General features: G+C 38.9%; 2 protein-coding genes across 2 annotated transcripts; one reads left to right on the forward strand and one right to left on the reverse strand.

Moving 5' to 3' along the window:
* Positions 1 to 2,192: 2,192 nt before the first annotated feature.
* On the reverse strand, positions 2,193 to 4,300 carry LOC124880171 (transmembrane protein 272-like). The gene is made up of 4 exons (XM_047385114.1): positions 4,212 to 4,300; positions 3,351 to 3,401; positions 3,077 to 3,265; positions 2,193 to 2,548 (listed from the first exon to the last, which is right to left on the reverse strand). The coding sequence occupies exons 3-4, from the start codon at positions 3,204 to 3,206 to the stop codon at positions 2,337 to 2,339; spliced, it is 342 nt and encodes a 113-aa protein (XP_047241070.1). The 5' UTR covers positions 3,207 to 3,265; positions 3,351 to 3,401; positions 4,212 to 4,300; the 3' UTR covers positions 2,193 to 2,336.
* Positions 4,301 to 10,546: 6,246 nt separating this feature from the next.
* tm4sf5 (transmembrane 4 L six family member 5) lies at positions 10,547 to 23,238 on the forward strand. Its single transcript, XM_047386466.1, has 5 exons — positions 10,547 to 10,890; positions 13,111 to 13,191; positions 15,232 to 15,371; positions 17,976 to 18,168; positions 23,032 to 23,238. Exons 1-5 carry the CDS (start codon positions 10,717 to 10,719, stop codon positions 23,047 to 23,049), a joined length of 606 nt encoding a protein of 201 aa, XP_047242422.1. The 5' UTR covers positions 10,547 to 10,716; the 3' UTR covers positions 23,050 to 23,238.
* Positions 23,239 to 23,628: the final 390 nt, after the last annotated feature.

Consider the following 23,628-nt stretch of genomic DNA (forward strand, 5'->3'; position numbering starts at 1 on the left):
GTTAAAAAGCATGAGCCAACACTATCTCTATGTATGCTTCCTATATAAAGTAAAATATGTTTCTGAATACATGAATCTGAACAAATACCAGAAAAGACTCAGCTATTTTCTGTACATTTAAATTCTAGTAGCTATTTTAAGGATACAGTGTGAAGGTGGTGTAAAAATAATTCACATTTAGAGTTAAGGCATTTGTTACTTGAACACATTCAGTGCTCAGAGTCTATTTCTATCAATATTGAGCCGTAGCTATAAAAGAATACCTAAATACTTTTTAACATTATATAACACTGCCAACCTACCCTTGTACTACATGCCAGTCACATTACAAACTACCAGATGCAGGTCTTCTGTACTACCTCACATTAAAACGTATCTGTATGAAACTGTAGAAGGATCCACTTGCCTGCCATTGGCACTGAGAAAACGTCCTTTCTTCAAATCCAATCACTCAAATGGTTTCAGTACGTGAAAAGTTCATGAAAACCGTCAGGAGCAAAACGTGGATTCCTGGATCAGCTGCTTGCGTTTGTTGGCTATAATATAACTTGATGAGCCAGTCTAAGAAAAAAGGTTCTTTCAGTAGGTTGGCACGAAATTCAAACAAAAAACAGAAAGTAAAAGCAAAAGTAAGCATTCTGAGCCTACAATGTTATTGTGAAGTTACTGTGGTTGAATATTTATTCAGACGGCTTTCATTCAAGCCAGTAACTACTTTACAAAAGCTCTTTAGTACTTTTGTTAAAATAAATCCTTTACAAAATATAATTTGAATGTAGTCAAATAATTGGTATCTACAGTACATACTCTATAAACTAGATATCTATCCTTCAAAAACGGAAAAGTAGTTTTGTAGAGGTTGTTAAAAATATCTTCTTTAACTTCCTAGAAATATAAGAGCAAACTTGACTCATTCTGACACCAGCCAGTTTTTAAATTATGCAATTGTACATATGCATTGAAATTAATTTAACTTTTCAAAATAATGCAAAAAACTCTAAATTGCCTTGAGATGTAACTTTTTTATTCTTTTTTGATTCTTGTGCTGATCCATAGCATGCCTCTCACTGAGTGACCACTGAGATAGATCCCCAGCGCCTCCTCATTACCCTGCACTGGATTAGAAGGGTACAGACAATGAATGGATGGATGGATGGATGGATGGATGGATGGAGTCAGAACCTACATCAAACTAGATTGATTAAACTCTTTAGATAATTAGATTATTCATTAAAGTTTGCTTTGCTGATTTTCATGATCACAAAGGTGATATTGTCCTACTGATCTGCAAACACGGAGTACAGATCTAACAGACAGCTGATGTTAAAGGGATTTGGGAGAACAACCACAAACATTAGAAAATTACAGGTTGCCCAAGACAATACTCAAGACTGCAATACAGTTACATGACCTTTTAAGATATACGTTTCATTTTATGAGTTGCTCATGTTTCTTTGTTTGATGTGGTAGCTTTGATGATCACTATGACATAGAACTTAAAATAAAGGAAACTTAAAATTATTACAACTTTATTTGATGTTACTCCAAATAAAAGTTTTAAAATTAATCTTTCATTTCTTTTTCTTATATTGCCTACTATTTCAGAATCAGAATCAGCTTTATTGCCAAGTTCGTAGATACAAACAAGGAATTTGACTGTGGTACATCTTGCTCTCTGGGTTTTTAAACATATTTTAAATATATTTATGCAGGTCTGCACTGTGTCGCAGTTGATAGCACTGTTGCCTTGCAGCAAGAAGGTCCTGGGTTCAATTCATGGCTAGGGGTCTTTCTGCATGGAGTTTGCATGTTCTCCCCGTGCATGCGTGGGTTCTCACTGGGTACTCTGGCTTCCTCCCACAGTCCAAAGACATGCCTGTTAGGTTAATTGGTCACTCTAAATTGCCCTTAGGTGTATGAATGAGTGTGTGCATGGTTTTTTGTGTGTTGCCCTGTGATGGACTGGCAACCTGCCCAGGGTGTACCCTGCCTCTCGCCCATAGACTGCTGGAGATAGACACCAGCTTCCCTGCGATCCACTATGGAATAAGTGCTAGAAAATGACTGATTGACTATATTTATGCATATATCTTTATGTCCTTAAATGTACATATATACAAAGGTGCATTTGCAACTTCAGTATGAGGTTGTTTGGTACTTTATTAAATGTTCATCTGAGAAACAGCCTGGGGGAAGAAACTGTCTCTGTGGTAGTATAGAAACATGATAAATATGAGAGATTTTATCAATCAACAATATACAATATGTTTTTCTTAAGCACACTGTTTTTATATGAATAAAACCTTACAGTAACTTTAAAGTAGTCATACAACCCCTCAGACATTCCTGTACAAATCAGTGTCTAATGGACTCATATTCACATAGCACACCAATCCTTTGCATAATTGGGTCAGGACAACTCCAAATCCAAACGTCTCATACACAGCATTCCAGAAAGCAAACGTGTACAGGGTTTTATTACAGTAAAGGCCATCGGCAGCTGAGGGGTCGTAGTTTGGCTGATAGACAGAAAAAACCCACACGTCACCTAGAGGAAACACAGGACAAAATCATTAAATTACATTCTGTAAAATATCAAGTTTGTTTTATCCACAGAATATCTTTTAGTTGGACCAAAATTCTGTACAAAAAAATAAATCAATAAACAAGCAAAGCAGCAAAACAAATAGAAAAAGAAAGCAAACTGGTGGGTCTTGAACACTGGTTTTTACAGTATTAGCAGTTATTATAAGGGTGATAAGTTTATTTTTAGATTTATTTTTAATCACACATAGATTTGTATGGAATTTGCACAAGAGTAAAAGGAAATCCTATGCTTATTAAGAGTGAACCCAAAGGGCAACATGTAAAATACGAACAGGACAGCGCTTAGGATGGACCCTTGAGGAACTCCACATTCAACCAAGACTGAAGCTGAAGGATAGTCATTTATCTAGACTCAAAATGTCTGTTAGTTGTGACAGCCAGAAGCAAAACAGTACCTTTTCAAATAACAAACTCTATAGACAGGAAGTGTTTAAGAAAAACTTAATTCTTATATTTTTTACATACATACCTAACAGGAGCCACGCGAAGATAAACAGGGCCAAAAAGCCCTGCAAACAGGCTTTGAAACCTCTGGGATGCTGTCGTTGTCGAGCAACATCATTCTCCCAAAGGAGCGCCACAGACGAAATCAAAGCCATTCCTAACAGATATTTTGGGATGTTTGGATTCTGAGGGCAGTCCTGGAAATACACCAGGCCTGTTGACAGATGGTAAGTACAGAAAGTGTTTGTTCACAAACAATAGAACAAGAAATCATGTTGGAGAAAAATGAGTTTACCAACCGAAGATGGCTCGAGCCACTGTGAGGAGAGTCAACGATACTGCAGTTGCAACTGTAACAATCAAAATATTAATTTTCACTTAGTTATAGTTACCTGTATAACAATACTATTAAAAGCATAAATCACCAAAAAGTTCAAATAAAACACGTGAAAACTACATAAAATCAACACAATCAGTATATTTAACCTACCGCATATTTCCCCGGTATATTTAGGTTTAAAGTAATATATAAATTCTAACTAAGTATTCCTGTTAATTTGAATTCATATTCAAGTTTTTTAGAGTTGTCAAAATTCCAGTGGAAACATGCAAAAAACTGGTCCGAAAAATGAACAAAGGTTTGTTGGCTGTAATGCAAATAAAGACTTTCTTCTAACAATTATTGAGGAAGGTGTAAATCATTTTAGACATGTCCTTTTTATAATTAAATGTAAATGGAAACAGATATTGTTATCTTCTAAAACACGCTTGTCTCACTTAATCTCAGAAATATTCTTCTTGGTTGAACAAAAAATAAATATATATCTATTTGGGCTGAGCGTCCATGTTGGCATTAATGCTTCTTCACAGTAAAGTAGTTTCACTTCTTCCTGCAGATGAGTGTCTATAGCCAGATTGTTTTAGACTTTTTTGCATTGTTTTTACAGTGTGAGGGTGTGTTGAGCAGACTAACGAGAAAGTTAGGTCACTGGAGGACAAAAAGGTTTTTAAAGCACCAAAAACCCCACTCTGCAAACTCACAACAAAACAAACACATCTGTAAAAAACTAAATAGTACAGCCTTATACATTGTTAGAATGCAGCTAAGGCATTTGACTGTATGGAAAAGGATTTGCTTATAAACCCTGATGTCTGCTTACCTGACAGTCTTGGGGGTCTTGGTGGTGGAGGGGCCAGCTGGAGATTCCACACAATTCCAACAGTTACCGCCACTGGAGGGCCTGTAGATGGCGCTAAGTATGGGAGTACTGGTTGCTTTATTGGGCTCCTGATTTTATCATATAGTATGACTCAACACTGTTTTAATGTGCTTGAATACAATGTAATGCTCTTAGACATGATAAAATAAAATATGCTGCAATACATTAAGTAAATACATATATCTAAGCAGAAAACAGAAACTGATACAATCTAACGATCTCAGTTCTAGTATTTCTGAGACACCCTTTTTATGAAAAAAACTGCTGTTTACCATCTATCTAACCCCATGGCTAAATATGCAGTATCTCTATGATACTGTAGAATATTTCACTTGCCTGCCATTTGTTCGGAGAAGACGTCCTTTCTCTGAATAACGCAGATGATTTGGGTTACACATGTAAAAGCTGTCGAAAATAAAGGGGGAATTCCTCTATCAGCTGTTTTGGTTTGCTGGTTGGATTTATCTTGATGAACCTGTTAAAAAATGCTTTCGATAGAGGCACACTATGCAAAAAAAAAAAAAAAGAGAAAGTAAAAGTAAAACAATTTGAGTCTCTGATATTACAGAGAATTTACAGAAGTTAGTTATTTACGCAAGTCATCCATTAAAAAGCAAATTAAGTACACTGTTTTGTGCCTCCTAGCCACTTTAAGGTCCCTACCAAGGGCTGTTTGGTCTCTGTACAACCAACAAGAGTTAATGTCTGCTTTGCTATGATGGTATTAATAAGTAAGACTAATTGCCAGTGAGTTTTGGACTCTTACAAGGTTTGCTCCTTGTCCCCAATTCTGTTCATGATCTTTGTGGATCTGACTAGTCACACTAGGGACCTCTGGCAGACACTGGCGCCAATGGCACCTCCAAGTCTATGGCCATGGTCCTCACCACGATAGGCCTGGGGGGGGTACTGCCAGCTTTGTGTAAGAAATGAATGAATGCCTCAAGAGATGGAATTTGAACATCTTTATGTGTCATTAAGAAATGGGGTTGAGTACAGACTTTATCATCAGCAGCGGATGTAAATGCAAATAATAGTGTATAACCGCCAATTTAAAATTTTGGACATAATGCCTTAACCATCGTGCTGTAACAAACCACGGGGCAGAGTGAGACACTGTGACTTTAAAACATTTGATTCAAACGTGTTCAAGTAAAAGGTGTCAAAGCCGTAGTTTCTTGAATTAATCGGCCAAACAACAATACTTTTTCAGGATGTACATGTACAAGAAACGTGTTAATTTTAGCAATATATTTAAAAGTAACTCCGTGGGTCATTATACTTTTTTAAGAAATTTGCGGGCATGCAAATCTCTGCAGGCATGCGCTTTTCACCAGGCTGGCTGACAGGGAGCAGCAACAAATTAAAACGTTTCTGTAATAAATGACATTTACTTGGGTTACTGTAATTAAGAACAGTTTGTCTGTACTTTACACTTTCTTAAGTAGTTTACGAAAGCAGAACTTCTATTTGAGTATGTTTTGATTTAGGTATTTCACTCTGTTAAATTTGAAGTCCCATCCGTTATGGAGTATAAAAAGAAAATATATTAAATTGGAAAAAACAACAAAACAAAAACAACCATCGGCAGCAACGACATTGATCCATTGGCTGGGTTGGTAATCAGATCCCAACATGGAGACTCATCAATTGGTTGCTAGTCGTGGTATAAAAGCCCATCGAGTACAGCTGAAGTTGACCTCCAATAAAAAGAAGAAAAGCCATGGCTATACTTCAGGAATCAGTTTAACAATACATTCAATAAAGGCAACAGCTTTATTATAGAGTAAAACTAAGTGTTGTCTAAAGAGATTAAACTCGTACTCATAATCGTACTCGTACACGTTGTCTTCCTCTTTATCCGGGACCGGGTCGCGGGGGCAGCAAACTCAGCAGAGACGCCCAGACGTCCCTCTCCCCAGACACCTCCTCCAGCTCCTCCGGGTGGAGCCCAAGGCGTTCCCAGGCCAGCCGAGAGACATAGTCCCTCCAGCGTATCCTGGGCCGTCCCCTGGGCCTCCTCCCGGTGGGACGTGCCTGGAACACCTCCCGAGGAAGGCGTCCAAGAGGCATCTGGTATAGATGTCCGAGCCACCTCAACTGGCTCCTCTCGATGTGGAGGAGCAGCGGCTCTACTCCGAGCCCCTCCCGGATGGCCGACCTCCTCACTGTATCTCTAAGGGAGTGCCCGGCCACCCTACGGAGGAAGCTCATTTCAGCCGCTTGTTCTTTCGGTCATGACCCAAAGTTCATGGCCATAGGTGAGGGTAGGAACGTAGACCGACTGGTGATGACCGGAGATTAAACTATATGCATTTAAAAACTCAACATCAAACCTATGCAAGCACTTAAAGGAAAGTAAAAAAAGGTTTTAGGGTTTATTGAGAAATTATGATCATTTGTCTTGGGCAGTGGTGCATGACATGCTAATGTTTTTTTTTTGTTAATTACGTCACCGCAATTAACAAAAAATCTAAAACTAAAAATAGCATCATAATTGCACTAACCAGGTGCACATCTAATGCGGGTAGGAGCCAATAAGTGGACGGTATCTGGTTTATGTTCAAGACTCACCATGTAAACATGCCAAATAATATTTTACCAATAAATGTAAATACATTTTATTTGGTTCTTGATTATAATAATTCATACACAAAAGATCAGGCGCTTAGTTTGGAGTCAGTTGTTTAAAACTATTAGAAAAGAGGGATATGTATACTGGTCCTTCTCAAAATATTAGCATATTGTGATAAAGTTCATTATTTTCCATAATGTCATGATGAAAATTTAACATTCATATATTTTAGATTCATTGCACACTAACTGAAATATTTCAGGTCTTTTATTGTCTTAATACGGATGATTTTGGCATCCAGCTCATGAAAACCCAAAATTCCTATCTCACAAAATTAGCATATCATTAAAAGGGTCTCTAAACGAGCTATGAAACTAATCATCTGAATCAACGAGTTAACTCTAAACACCTGCAAAAGATTCCTGAGGCCTTTAAAACTCCCAGCCTGGTTCATCACTCAAAACCCCAATCATGGGTAAGACTGCCGACCTGACTGCTGTCCAGAAGGCCACTATTGACACCCTCAAGCAAGAGGGTAAGACACAGAAAGACATTTCTGAACGAATAGGCTGTTCCCAGAGTGCTGTATCAAGGCACCTCAGTGGGAAGTCTGTGGGAAGGAAAAAGTGTGGCAGTAAACGCTGCACAACGAGAAGAGGTGACCGGACCCTGAGGAAGATTGTGGAGAAGGGCCGATTCCAGACCTTGGGGGACCTGCGGAAGCAGTGGACTGAGTCTGGAGTAGAAACATCCAGAGCCACCGTGCACAGGCGTGTGCAGGAAATGGGCTACAGGTGCCGCATTCCCCAGACCTGGGCTACAGAGAAGCAGCACTGGACTGTTGCTCAGTGGTCCAAAGTACTTTTTTCGGATGAAAGCAAATTCTGCATGTCATTCAGAAATCAAGGTGCCAGAGTCTGGAGGAAGACTGGGGAGAAGGAAATGCCTTCATGCCTCCATGCCACGCCGCATTGAAGCAGTCATTTCTGCCAAAGGATTCCCGACCAAGTATTGAGTGCATAACTGTACATGATTATTTGAAGGTTGACGTTTTTTGTATTAAAAACATTTTTCTTTTATTGGTTGGATGAAATATGCTAATTTTGTGAGATAGGAATTTTGGGTTTTCATGAGCTGTATGCCAAAATCATCCTTATTAAGACAATAAAAGACCTGAAATATTTCAGTTAGTGTGCAATGAATCTAAAATATATGAATGTTAAATTTTCATCATGACATTATGGAAAATAATGAACTTTATCACAATATGCTAATATTTTGAGAAGGACCTGTATATTGGACAAAGGATAGGATGAAGATCAGAACTGCCAGGTTCTGAGGAAGAGGAAAACCACAGAGAAGCTTCATAGATGTAGTGAAGGATGCAGAAGGTTTGATGTGACTGAGGAAGACGCTGAGAAGAGGTAGATGATCAGCTGCAGGGAACCCAAACGACAGCGGCTGACAAGAATGTTGGAAATTTATATTTACACATACCTCCCAAATATTCATAATATCATTTGTTGAAATGTTTTTATTACACATTCTATGAATGTATCACACTTTTTAATATAGTTGTCGTTCCTTAAACAACACTAGCAAAAATATTCATATATTCATTCCATAGATTTTTTCACATGTGATCCTATACAGCCAGATATTTCAATATATGTTCTGTTTATTAAGCAACAAAACTTGCATTGAAGAAGTATTCATACTTATTAGATGTTTACCCACTTTATTGCTGTGAAACCACAAATTACAATGTATTTTAGTAAGGTTTTATGTGATGACTTAAAAGGTACTCAATAATTATAAAGTACAACATTAAAAACTTTTCTTCCCAGGTGTTAAGCTAAGAAAAACCTGGAAAAGTGTGGCCTGCACGTATGTTTATCCCCCACAAATCAACACTTATTGATCTATTGGGTTCTTTACCACAGCAAGTGTTTTGTGAGTATGTTTCTTCCTGCTTTGAAACTCTAATAATTGTTCTCACAAATTGTATGGATTGTGCACAGCAATGCTTGTCCTTTCTAAATTATGAGTATTCTTTGATACAAACCATTTTATTGAGGTTCTTGCTGTATGTCTAGGGTTGTCATACTGGAAGGCTGACCTCCACCCATGCCTCCAGGCTTCAGACGCCTGGTGAATGGTCGACTGGTTGATGGGGGGAACGGCCAGTGACAGACAAGATTTTATCAAAGTAACTGTACTTTTACTTGAGTACATTATTTTTGCAGTCTTTCCAGCTCTGAAAGCCAGATGTACTGAAGAAGCTGGAGAGTGATAAGATTATAGATGGAGTAGCAGAAAATAGTCAGTTGTTACAGAGGTCACTCATAGAGTAACCTCTGTGTCATTAGTACCTACTCAGTGCAGTTCGTCTCGGGTCATGTCTACTCTACACAATTTGGTTCGTTTTCCATTACAATCGAGTACCATCTAAACGTGTGTGGGATCCTCAATAGCAAGAAGGCCATACAGAAAAAGCAATATAATGTGTTTTATAGTGACACAAACATAACAACAACGGAGGACCTGTTGCTTGCTCAATAGGTTTTGTCAGACTCAGCATTAAAGAAGAGAGGCAGTACAGGAGAGAGAGGGAAGACATGGAGTGGTATCAAATTGAAGGGTATACAAGCCACAGGACATGTGAGCGTAAGCTAACGCTACCTAATGCAAGCTTGCTATGGTCACATAAACAATAAGTCCAGCATACAAATATTTAACGGTTAAAAATATTAGTTAGCCATTACAATATGTACGCTGTGGCTAGTGACGCTGCCCCCTAACCAATCAGTGACCTATAGTCTTCTGACATCACGTTTTCCAGCACGGGTTGGCACTGTTGGAACCGTAAGCAAGCCAGTATTAAAAATAGTAACAGTTTCACGTAACCTTCTCTAATGGAAAAGCCTGAAAAGTGAGTAGAGCTGTACCAAACTGTGCTGAGTAGGGACTAGTGGAAAAGGGACATAACAATGTATATTTATTTATAGGCCTTAAATTTTTCAATACAATTTCAACCCAGCATTTGAAAGTGGGCCAGTCTGTCAAACACTCTCAGGCCACTTTTTCTTTCCAGTTCGACCCTGATGGTTTCTTACGCATTAGGGGAGGAGCCCTGATTTCTAAAAGCCGTTGTAAGATGCTTAAGAATGTCCTACTTAGAGAAGTCTTTGGGACAGACCCCAGACCCACTGGGGAGATTATATCACATGGACGTGTTTAAGACATCATCAGGTTTTAGGCAGCAAAATGTGTCTTATCTAAAAAAAAATCTACAACTTAAACATGTGATACGTTTATATAACTACCTAATAATATAGTGCCAAAAAAATCAAAAAATCAAAAACAAAATCACTTATTTGGATACCAAACCCATGTGTGGATGTGTAATGACCCTCAGATCGAACAACCTGAATGATAATAACCTCAGCGGGTATCAAAGGGCTTTTAGCAGTTTGAACAGAGCCCCCACAAACACATGTGAAGCCCATGAGTATTAGTTTAGTTTGGGCTTCATGTTCTTTCTAACAATGACATTCAGTTTAGATTGTTCCCTCCCTTGAAAATGTTTGCCTTTATTATAGATCCATGAACTAAAAGGTTAAAGTATCTGATTAGGCAGGGGCAGCCACACCGACTCTTGGCCTTTGTTCCCTCTCTCCTTCCTGCTGTAACCGTCACTGTGTTTGACTTTCACCTCGTCAGAGTCAGCGGTGATCTCCTCTCTAGTTCACAGCCTTTTATAGTTTCGTCACTTTTCCTTCACTGGTTTTCAGCTCCAAGAGGTGATCAGCGAAGGGAGAGCAGACACATTGTTAGACCGAGGGACAAACGGAAAATTAATCTGCCAGGATGTGCTGTACTGGAAAGTGTGCCCGCCTGGTGGGCCTGATATTGCTCCCGTCGGCCTTCATCTGCATGATCTCCAATCTGCTGCTCTTCTTCCCTGATGGCCAGAGACTGCAGAGTGGCAATATCTCCCTGCAGGTCTGGCTCTTGGGGGGGTTACTCGGGGGAGGCCTCTTTGTAAGTAGTGATATGATGTTTTTTTTTATATTGTTGTTAAGTTTTTCTTTATTGGGTCTTAAATGCCTTGTGTAAACTTGTAAATTCAAAATTTCAGCTTTTATGGAGTTTTATTGAGGAGCCTTATAGAATATTGAAGCATTATTCCTATAAGTAGAAGATAAATTAGTCATTCATTTCTGTTTCTTACTTATTTTCTTTTTAACTCGAAGTAATGTTCTTTAAAAACCTTTCTGATCATTGCTACATTTAGGTTTTATTAGAGGAAAACCTTAATTAATTTATTCCTAATACTGTCAAATATCCTAATACAAAAACATAAAAGTATTTGAACAAACAAACATAAAGAACAGAAAATAGAGGTTCAGATGAGCTACTCATGAAGGATTATTTCAAGCCAAATTTCAAATAAAAATGTTTTCAAATGCCAGTGCAATTTATTGTAGCTCAAAATTGTTAGATATGGACATTCTTATATTTATTTTGCTGAATTTAGTTAGAAGCAAAAGTTGCTTTACGGTTGAAATTAAAATACAAAACCTCTAAGATTTGTAACATCCCTGTATTAAACATTACAGGTTCAGTGTCTAAAAGTCCTGCACCAAAACCCAACATTCCTTATTTGTGTTCAAAGAGACTACAGTTTATGTTCAACAAAACAAAGAGATTACAGCTTTTACGGTTTTGTATAAAAGAAAGACAAAAATGAATTGTGAATATTGTATTTAAACTTTGTAATTTAGTTCAGATTCATTTCAACATGCTTTACATTTCAACATGCCAAAGCAACAGAAATTTGGAAACTTTTTTCACATTATAATATAATATAATATAATATAATATAATATAATATAATATAATATAATATAATATAATATAATATAATATAATATAATGCACCACCCTAAATGTAATCATTTAGACCATTCCAGATGGATTCCACAAGCAGAAATATAAATTTCTTCCCTGTGCTCCTCAGTCAGAGTATTTCCCCCATGGCCCCCTGTCTGTGTGGCCCCTCATTGTCACAGAATAACCTTCTGTTGGATGTTGGATGGTAAAGTGGTACTGCAAGCTTTGTACATCGTTCAAACTGTATAGAAGTAAATGAGATTGTTTTAAAAACTAAAATAATCACACCTACAGAGGAAATCGTTATTTGAAATGAATTAAAAAAGGAACATTTCAATCCTGTTAAATATTAGACATTATTGAAGGAACCTGAACACACTGAGTGCATCTGTGAACTTCCATCTGGTGGTTGTTTTTCACCTGGACAGATTACATTTGACTATTAAAGTACAATACAGAGGAGTTCATGGGAAGCTCATAGAGTGCAAGGTATAGCGATCCAAAACAAATCCTCACACCCACCGCTGTGCTTGACTTCCGGTATGAGATGATAGTTGACTGTCTCCAAACCTAAAGCATTAGATTATGACCACAACTTTGAAAAATTGTTCCTTTAGTCGTTGAAAACTTGAACATAAAGATTAGTTTATGTAAAGTTGTTTAAGGCACGTGTTACTAAAACCACTGCAGGGAGAATGAGGAGCCACCAGCTGTCTCTTTGAGGCTTGGTATTAGTGAGAATCGGCTGATATTTAGTTATGTATCTGCTTATAGAAAACCATGTTTGAGCTCCTCCACGTCTGGTAAAAAACAAAATACACACATAAATGGGGATACTGTTCAACATTTAGATGTTACATTGATAATTCATAAATATTTAATCTAAGCAAAGCAATGAGGGCCACCTTTGACGTATGTAGGAGATTTTTTTCCATGTGATAATACACCTGAAATAAATACCAGGAAGTTCCTTTCCCACCTCTAACTATGTCTATATCTCAGACCCCAGTTGGGTAAAACTCGCTTCAGGATTTACAAATATTTGCTTAGAGAGATAATAAGACAGCGTCTTAAGCATTTACTGAGACCTGCTTGATGTTGACATGAACTATAGCCTTTACCATTGCAAGTGAATATTGAGTCTTTCCTGTGAGCTAAACCTAATCCGAAAGATACATTTTTAATCATAAAACAGAACTTTGAATATGTGCAGTTTAGCTTTTTAGTCCACGGTGAGAGGAGGCAACAAAAGTATACACATCTAAAATATATTTAGAGTTTCCAAGACACACTTGACATCTTATTTCCTCAAAGATCCCATCTTTTATTTGATAAAAACGACGGCCTTTTGTCTTTGTACCTTTACAGATGCTGTGCCCGAGCTTTTCGGCAATCAGGGCAGGGGGCAAGGGTTGCTGTGGACAAGGCTGCTGTGGCAATCGCTGCAGGGTGAGTTGAGTCATTTGAAGGAGATTCAACGTAGATGTGATTGTGGGGATTGGTCTGATAATGAAGTTTGTTGGTATTACACAGCATATTTACAACCAAGAAGCTTGCAGTTACATCCTTAACGGTATACTTTACCAGTTATTTGCACTTTTCACGTAATTTTGTTAGATTATAATATTTTACTGAATCTATTTTGAAGAACCGATTCTGTTTAGCTGATATTTTACATCACATCTACTTATTCATCATGAATTACACTCTTAAATAAAGTTCTGGTGCCATTCAGTCTGAAGTTAAGCAGCAGCCTAAAACAGGACAGAACTTTCTGTTTTTCAGCTTAACTTCTTTAGGTTTACACTATTCATGGTTTCTCGAATATGTTTTGAAAACTGAAACCCCTGTAAATACTGATATCAAACCATAGAAGACTAAACCAACTAATCTTAGTGAAATAAATCTTTCCTAAAAAATTATGTAGTCATCAGACAAAGAAAGTACATTTTCCGTTATTTATTCAACAACAGAGCCAAAATGAAAAAACTGGGTGTAAAAAATTAAGAATAATAGCTTGAAGAACCACATTTAGTAACAATCCACTGGGGTGTTTGAGATCACCTGTTGATGATATCCTGTAGATGATCTAGTTTGAGGCAAAATTCAGCAGTTGGACAGATGACCTTATATTTGACTATAGAATACTCTTACATACAACATAATTAATGGCAGACTCAATGACTGGCATGAGAACTGGTCTTTTGTTTGCAAATCAAGCCCAATTCACCACCTCGCCACCACTGTGCCTGACAGTTGCTATGAGGTTTTTGTGCTAAAATGCTGTGTTTGGTTTTCAAGGTACTCAGGATCGTGTTTTATGGCCAATCATCTGATCTCATCTGTCCAAAGGACTCTACAGTTCTGTAAAGTCTGAGATGGAGCTCTTTGTGTTTCTGCAGCTTCTTTAACAGTTTCATGATCTGACTTAATAAGATTGGCAGCTGTCTTACATGTTTTCTACTGAATACTCTTTCTCATTGTACATTAATGGACTTGAAATAATTTGAAAGTGGTTTTGTTACTGGGCTGCATGGTGGCGCAGTTGGTAGCACTGTTGCCTTGCAGCAAGAAGGTCCTGGGTTCGATTCCTGGCCAGGGGTCTTTCTGCATGGAGTTTGCATGTTCTCCCTGTGCATGTGTGGGTTCTCACTGGGTACTCCAGCTTCCTCCCACAGTCCAAAGACAGGCCTGTTAGGTTAACTGGTCTCTCTAAATTGCCCTTCGGTGTATGAATGAGTGTGTGCTTAGTTGTTTGTGTGTTGTCCTGCGATGGACTGGTGACCAGTCCAGGGTGTACCCTGCCTCTTGCCCATAGACTGCTGGAGATAAGCACCAGCTTCCCTGTGACCCACTATGGAATAAGTGGTAGAAAATGACTGACTGACTGGTTTTGTTACCATTCCCAGACTGATGAGTTGCAACAATGGCTTATCTTTCCTTCTTGAGATTATGTTAAAACGCGTGTATATGCTTGATGGCAACCTGCTTTTATAAAGGTGGACACACAGATGATGATCAGTTAATCAATGCTTTTGCATTAAGGGGTTCTCCCTGTTACATTCCTTCTTACATGAGCAGAAATGGTGAGCTTAGTTTTTTAACACACATTTCTGTCTGGGCTTCCTTTTTCTTTAAATACAAATGACTGTAAAGAGTGAGGTTAATTTTCGATAGTTCAGGTTAGATTTAAAATATTTTTAGAACCTGGTAAAGACCAGATTGGTTTTATTGTATTCTGATCTATAAAGCCCTAGAAGGGTGAAAGGGTGCACTTTGAATTTTGACAGTATGAGGAAACCCGATTCTCGGTTTTACAATAATGTGAAGTCGTTCCTGTAAAGAGACCTGGCTGAATGTGAGTTGTGTTGTTCCAGGCATTCATGTAAAACACAGGTTTTAGACAGGAAAAGAAAAAGTTCATGAGTGTACAGAAAAAAAAAACCTTTCAAATCTGCTAAAAAATGAAATATCTCATGTCTCTTTCAGATGATAAACTCAGTCTTCTGCTCTGCCCTCGGTCTTGCTGGGTCGATCTACTGCATCTGTGTGGCCTCTGCCGGGTTGGCAGTTGGACCTAAGTGCCAGGTTAATGGAGAATGGAAATACCCCTTTGAGGACACGAGCACGTGAGTGTCCTCACCCCCACTATGCTGTTGTCTCACCTGCATTAACAACGATGTCGGCTGCAACATCAACCCAGGCTGAAACTTTGGGACCTTCAGGAGTCATAAATACATATTTCCGTTTGCAGTTCTTCCTTGTTCTTTAATCTCAGTGGTCTGATTGGTTATATTGCTGTTATCAGAAAGAGAACAGCTTCAGTTTCTTTAGTGAAGAAGTTATGAATGCAATAATGCTAAGATCCAGCAGGAGGCAGACTTAGGCAACTCTTTCTTTTTTAAACGACCAAATTCTATTTAAGACGTCCTCAAAAATCCAAAACAAGCTATATTTTGATTAAATTGTTGGCCCACAACATCTCTTTTTCCACAAATGTGGAACATAAAAGCACAGTCTTGTTGCCATTTATCTCAGCGTCCCTGAAGGCCCTCAGGCCAATAAAGTGTGAGTTAATTAAACACACCCAGTAATAACGTCACTGGCAGCAATGGTGAATTTCGTAAGCAAGTATGATTTAACCCACCTGATCAGCAGATGAAAACTGTTGTAAATACAAAGAGAGGCTGCCAGCTGTTTCAAAGGTAACTGTTTCCAGGGAGGGAGGTAACTTTATTACATAAGTCATGGAGGGATGTTCAGATTCAGCCTCCACTTGTGCTTCCTCCTGAAAACTCCAATTTCCTCTTTCTTTGTTTCTGGCTTAGCCAGCACAGGATTCTTCTCAGTGCACACAGTGACCCAGTATTTCCCTCAGTCCTAGAGGGGCGACATGAAAAACAAGAACTGATTCTTTCTGATTACAAGTCATGATCTACATTGATTAGATAAATGGAGACAAGACTGCTGTAGTTTGCTATTAGTGCTCGTTTGTGTTAAAATGAATCCTTGATTTATTGCAGCAGCAGAATCTCAGAATGAGCTGAGGTCTACTGAAGAGAGGAGAGCCTAAGCAAAGACCTAGGACTCTGGGCAATCTAGGGAGACTGTGCAAAGAGAAAAGGTCAAAGATCAGTCTCTTTTTATGTTCCAACCATATGTAATGTTATAAGAGAAGACTAAGTGCTGTCTTGCTGGCAGGATGACCCCAGGGATACCAAAAAGTCAGACTATGTTTTGTATTAGATAAGGCAACTGCAATAAAAGAACAATTCATTTTAAGGTCTTTTACACATTTACCCGATTTGCTAATAATTGTGTGGGTTCTCACGAGGAACATAAATACAAGAAATTAAACACTGACTGAAAGACCAGAACAGATGATTCAATGATAAACTGATAACAAAATCTGTATTGGAATTATCTTTATTTACTGCCCTTTTAGCCTTTACTGTCTAAGGACCAATTTTAAAAATGTGCAAGATACACCTCAGGAAAATGTAATTTGTTATTTTATGACTTGTTGTGAAATAATAAAAATTATTCATTTGTAAATTTGTGTCTCTCATGGAAATATTGACTTTCAGTGTTATCAGTGTGCAGAGTACTGGACTTTGGTCTAACTGTTAAGAATCCTGGTAGCTGGCCATAAATGAGCTGCAGTCAGGTTCCTACTACTTGTTGTGCTCCTAAATTACATCCTGGGATGCTGAAGAATACAGAGTATACTCAAACCAAACACAAGTCCATCCAAACAGAATCTCCAACTTTGAAGCACTAACAAGGTTTACAGCCTGGGACAAAAATACAGTAATAAAGGCTTAAAGTTATGCAAAATTAACAGATGAGTACAGACAAAGGACAAATGCAATGGATGAGCATATAAACTATTTCTTTATAGTAGAGAATTTGATACATTGGGGTTTTTTTTCTGTGGATTTTCAAATAAAAAAATAAAAAAAAACTGTTTAGGTCTAAACCTTTTTGGCAAATGATCAATACAAGCAGCAATAAACAATTTGTATATGTAACCAGATATAAAAGTATCTAAATGAGTGATTTTCTCTGCACTTCTACGACAATACTTAAATTAAAGAGGATACTCTTGCGTCAATAGTATTAGTATTTAAATGTATTTTCATTGCAGTTGACCCTGTCCCAACTCATTTAGTGAAGAACAAAATAAATGGGGGGCTAAATTAGGGCCTTGGGGAACACTTGTAGATACTGTAGGTATAGCAAATGTTTTGTTTTCTACAGTAACACTCTGAGTGGTGTCGGATGAATACCGTTGAACTAGCTAACATTGTCACTTGTGTAAAATGTAGACTGAAACAATTTATGAAATTATTTTCAGGCCTGCTAAGTTATTATTTTTTCCTCCACATAAACCCTTATATTTTGGTGATGATTTGAGTGGGAGATTTAGCTCCTCTGGGATATGGAAATATGGCAAACAAATGTCTTTGATTACTGTATTGTTGACATGTTAATGCGGCCCAATGTTACTTTTTATCTTTAGGAGCATTCCCCATTATTATTCTGGTTTTTTTTTTTTATACATTTCTCTTGCATTGTTTTATCCCTATTTCATTAAGGTCCTTGTAAAACATTTTTCTCTAGCTTAATCCCTTCTGCCTTTCTCTCCTTATACCAAACCTCGCCTGTTACTGAGCGCATTCTGCCATCAGTGTTTTATATCCTGAATAACCATCAGATTTTCTGTTTCACAGGTATAACGGCAGCTACCTTGTAAACCAGACCCTGTGGTCAATCTGCAATTACCCTAAAGATATGGTACTGTGGCACATCGTGTTGTTCTCCATACTGCTGGGAATGGGCTTGCTGCAGGTTGTGCTCTGTGCCATCCAGGTGATCAACGGCCTCATGGGATGCATCTGCGGTGACTGTCGAAGCAGCAATGATGTAGGTCAAATCTGCACAGAAACAACAGTGTTGTATAGGGTTTAAGGAGAGTTAATGAATTCTTTGCCAAATCCTTATTACTAAAAAATATTTCTTAGTATCAGAGATGATAAAAGGCTTAAAAGGAGCCATAACACACTTTTCACCAATTCATTTATTTGTAACAGTGAGTCAGCAAAGCTACTGTGTTTCTTTGTTACTGTTATGATTAGAGTTTCGAGTTCTTATTAAATCTGCAATGTAGGGAAACAAGAAAACGAAAGAAAAAAAGATTTATGAGTTTTAAATCTGTACTAATTCAGTGTGTGTGTCTGTCTGTGTGTGTGTGTGTGTGTGTGTGTGTGTGTGTGTGTGTGTGTGTGTGTGTGTGTGTGTGTGTGTGTGTGTGAAAGGAAGTCAGTAAAATGGCTGTAAGGGGATTTTAGCAACTGTTGATTCACTAAACAGGAAAAGGTCACCTGAACTGCTTACATTCATTGCTGTAATTTACACTGAACAGCTAAAACAACAGTACTGCAGAGATTTCTGAAAGTATGCACAATCCTTCATCCTCTCAGATTAGTCTGATGAAGATCTGTTAAAGTTCTAGTAAATAAAAACCTATATAAATAAATTAGTTCACAGCAAACTTCACAAAAAACCAACAGAACTGAATGTCAGGCAAGAAACAATGCAATTTAATCTATGGTCCAATTTTATTTTTTTATTGAGCAAGCAAAGCTTGTCAGCAGACCTCTGATGCAGATCTGAACAAATGAAAATTTTAATACATACAGATGTTTGAGAGCTCTACACCAACTCTACAAAATGCTCGAGGGTTCATGGGAGTTTGTGAACCTGAAGAAGCAATTGGTCTGTGTCCATTGTTTTGCCCAGTGGGGGGCGCCACAGGAGTACTTTATTAGGGGCCATCCGGTCTGTACAAGTGGAGCAATAGTTTGGTTTGCATCGCTGGCGTTAAGTTAGACCTGTTCTGGGTCACTGGTCCTGGACAGAATTTCTTGGCACAACCAAGGGCCGGAGTGGGTCTGGTTTGGGTACCAGAGGATTTTGTCTCTCCTTCTTGCAGATGACGTGGTCCTGTTGGCCCCCTCTAGCCAAGACCTACAGGGGTTGGACAATGAAACTGACACACCTGTCATTTTAGTGTGGGAGGTTTCATGGCTAAATTGGACCAGCCTGGTAGCCAGTCTTCATTGATTGCACATTGCACCAGTAAGAGCAGAGTGTGAAGGTTCAATTAGCAGGGTAAGAGTACAGTTTTGCTCAAAATATTGAAATGCACACAACATTATGGGTGACATACCAGAGTTCAAGAGGACAAATTGTTGGTGCACGTCTTGCTGGCGCATCTGTGACCAAGACAGCAAGTCTTTGTGATGTATCAAGAGCCACGGTATCCAGGGTAATGTCAGCATACCACCAAGAAGGACGAACCACATCCAACAGGATTAACTGTGGACATAAGAGGAAGGTGTCTGAAAGGGATGTTCGGGTGCTAACCCGGATTGTATCCAAAAAACATAAAACCACGGCTGCCCAAATCACGGCAGAATTAAATGTGCACCTCAACTCTCCTGTTTCCACCAGAACTGTCCGTCGGGAGCTCCACAGGGTCAATATACACGGCCGGGCTGCTATAGCCAAACCTTTGGTCACTCATGCCAATGCCAAACATCGGTTTCAATGGTGCAAGGAGCGCAAATCTTGGGCTGTGGACAATGTGAAACATGTATTGTTCTCTGATGAGTCCACCTTTACTGTTTTCCGCACATCCGGGAGAGTTACGGTGTGGAGAAGCCCCAAAGAAGAGTACCACCCAGACTGTTGCATGCCCAGAGTGAAGCATGGGGGTGGATCAGTGATGGTTTGGGCTGCCATATCATGGCATTCCCTAGGCCCAATACTTGTGCTAGATGGGCGTGTCACTGCCAAGGACTACCGAACCATTCTTGAGGACCATCTGCATCCAATGGTTCAAACATTGTATCCTGAAGGCGTTGCCGTGTATCAGAATGACAATGCACCAATACACACAGCAAGACTGGTGAAAGATTGGTTTGATGAACATGAAAGTGAAGTTGAACATCTCCCATGGCCTGCACAGTCACCAGATCTAAATATTATTGAGCCACTTTGGGGTGTTTTGGAGGAGCGAGTCAGGAAACCTTTTCCTCCACCAGTATCACGTAGTGACCTGGCCACTATCCTGCAAGAAGAATGGCTTAAAATTCCTCTGACCTCTGTGCAGGACTTGTATATGTCATTCCCAAGACGAATTGACGCTGTATTGGCCACAAAAGGAGGCCCTACACTATACTAATAAATTATTGTGGTCTAAAACCAGGTGTTTCAGTTTCATTGTCCAACCCCTGTACAGCATATACTGGGGCGGTTCGCAGCCTAATACGAAGCGGCAGGGATGAGGATCAGCTTCTCCAAGTCCGAGGCCATGTTTCTTGACCAGAAAAGGGTTGCTTGTCCTCTTCAGGTTGGAGGGGAGCTCCTGAATCAAGTTGAAGAGTTCAAGTATTTCGGAGTCTTGTTCACATGTGAGGGGAGAATGGAGCAGTAAGGTGGATGCTGCGCTGGTCAATTTGAGAAAGAGAGAACTGAGCTGAAAGGTGAAGGACTTGATTTACCGGTCGGTCTACATTCCTACCCTCACCTATGACCATGAACTTTGGGTCATGAAGGAAAGAACGAGATCTCGGATACATGCGGCTGAAATGAGCTTCCTCCGTAGGGTGGCCGGGCACTCCCTTAGAGATAGGGTGAGGAGCTTGGAGTAGAGCAGCTGCTCCTCCACATCGAGAGGAATCAGCTAAGGTGGCTCGGGCATCTGTTTCGGATGCTCCCTTAATGCCTCCCTCAGGAAGTATTCCAGGCACGTCCCACGAGGAGAAGGCAGAGGACACGCTGGAAGGACTTTAGCTTATGAATTATACTTGATATTAATTGTGATAATTTATCTTTATGTTCATCAAAATTACCTAAATACTAAGATGAATAAATTGACAAGCACTGGTAAAATACTTCAGTAGCAAGTGGTAATAAATAACAAAGGATTACAATATTCATCCATCTTCTATACCGCTTATTCTATAGTGGGTCACGGGGGAGCTGGTGCTTATCTCCAGCAGTCTATGGGTGAGAGGCAGGGTACACCCTGGACAGGTTGCCAACACATCGCAGATCAACACAGAGACATACAGGACAAACAACCAAGCACACACTCATTCACACCTAAGGGTAATTTAGAGAGACCAATTAACCTAACAGTCATTATTTTTTGACTGTGGGAGGAAGCCGTAGTACCCAATGAGAACCCACGCATGCACAGGGAGAACATGCAAACTCCATGCAGAAAGACCCCAGACTAGGACTCGAACCCAGGACCTTCTTGCTACAAGGCAACAGTACTACCAACTGTGGCACCGTGCAGCCCCTGGATTACAGTATTAGCTTAAAACATTGGTGTTGCTGTCCCCTGACAAAAAAACTTACTGGGTAGTTTCCTCAAGCACAAACTGTGACTCCTGAATATGTTTCCAAATATGGGAAATTTTGTGTTTTGTGCCCCAAAAATAGCGCTATTAAAAAACAGCATAACTTCGTTTAGCCCTAAACATGACAATTATTTGCCCCTAACCCTGCAATTTTGCAACCATAAGCTTCACAAAGCTGAGTATAGTGCTTTGTTTGTGCTGTTATGGTTTCTGAGATATAAAAGATAATATTTTAGATCCTTTAGAGGTCACCATTCCCCCACTTTGCTCCAAAACAAACCAGACGAGTCTACTTTTTTAGTGCTTCATTTGTACTGATTTGTGCGGTTGAAATTTTGGTTACTGAGATCTTAAAACGTTTAATTTCAGACGAATTATGTGGACTACACCAGACATCAACACCACCTGCCCAGTCTGGCAACACTGGCTGCAGCCTGCAAATACCTTGACCGTTATAACTTAATGTTCATATCTTTTATATCTTTTATAATAACTAATAATGTAATCACCTCACCAAATGTCTCGAGTCCAGTAATCAAACCCGAGACGGCTGTGTTAAGGACAAGCCTCCATATACGGGGCGCCTGCTCCACTACTCTACAGCTCATGGCTTGTTTTCTTCATGTAAGCTTTGATAAAAAATACTGTAGTTATAAATTTTGAAATATATTAAATTGTCATTTTGTCTGATTGTCACTATGGTATTATTCAGTTGATCTTAAAGCAAAGTTTTTAGACTTCAGCCTGGGACAGTTTTTATCATGACTCTCTTCATGGGTTGTTTTATGGGTCACAAACTGAAAAACATGCAACCCTAAAATGACGGTGGTGTGGGTCATATATTGGTATAAACAAACAAATAAGGGTGTTTTTGTTGGAGGATCTGTTGTTGCATGGAATTGCTGTATATTTTGAAAAGGCCCTTTTATTGATGAAAACACAATTGTCAAATTCAGTAATATGACTCAAATTGTCAAATTTAAATTTGTATTATTTTAAATATTGACAAAAAATTTTACTTTATTGTGAAGTTGTCTTTCCATGCCACCAAATAAGTAATTTTGAACAGATAGGTGAAAATAAAGTCGAATATTGACCACATTCAGATGTCACCTGTTCACGCAGCTTCAACATTAACAGTAACCCGTCAGCTTTCACTGACATTAGTGCCACATAGTGGTGTCCCACAGCAGTGACATGATCATGACCTGTCACCACATTCATGACTGAACTGCACCATCAAAGGTCTACACATTGACACCATGCTTGCATTTATTAACAGCTCTCAGGCTGAAAAGTGAACTTCCTTCCTGTCAAGAGCAAAAATAAACATGTGACTTTTGTCCCGTTGCAGAGTGACAGCGGACTGTGAAGGCGAGGAAGCCAACCCTGCAGAAACCGTCCGTCACCAAAAAATTGCTTTTTATTTGTTTCATTCTGCAAAAATGTCCACCCTTTACTCCATTTTGTAAGTTTTTATTTTTTTCATGTGCATCGCCTGCTGTGTTTTACGGGCAGACAATTATTGAACCTAATAAAGACTCCACATGTTAGAATGAAACAGTGTCTGTACACATTTTTGTTTTGCTTTATGCCACAAAGTTTATTAGTTGAATGTAACCGCACAAGAAAAAACTGAATCCGGTTGTTTTAAGTAGGTATCATTAATAACATTTCTGATGGGACTTGAGCGCAGCTATGTGTAAATATTTACAAAGGTGCAGGATTCATAAAACCATATGAGATCAGGTTTCCTTTCAGAAAAATCTGTTTTATGAATAACTTTAAAACGTTATATCAAGATACTAAGATATTCATCATTTCAAGACATCTCACCAATAAGCAGCTGAAACGATCTTCATCCCTAGGTTGGCTGGATTCAGTTTAGGGAACATGGTCAGTAGCTCCTTCATCCTTCATGACAAAGGCTGGAAGGAAGCCAGAAAACCAA

This window comes from Girardinichthys multiradiatus, chromosome 14 (genome assembly GCF_021462225.1).
Source record: "Girardinichthys multiradiatus isolate DD_20200921_A chromosome 14, DD_fGirMul_XY1, whole genome shotgun sequence".
In the NCBI taxonomy this organism is placed as follows: domain Eukaryota; kingdom Metazoa; phylum Chordata; class Actinopteri; order Cyprinodontiformes; family Goodeidae; genus Girardinichthys; species Girardinichthys multiradiatus.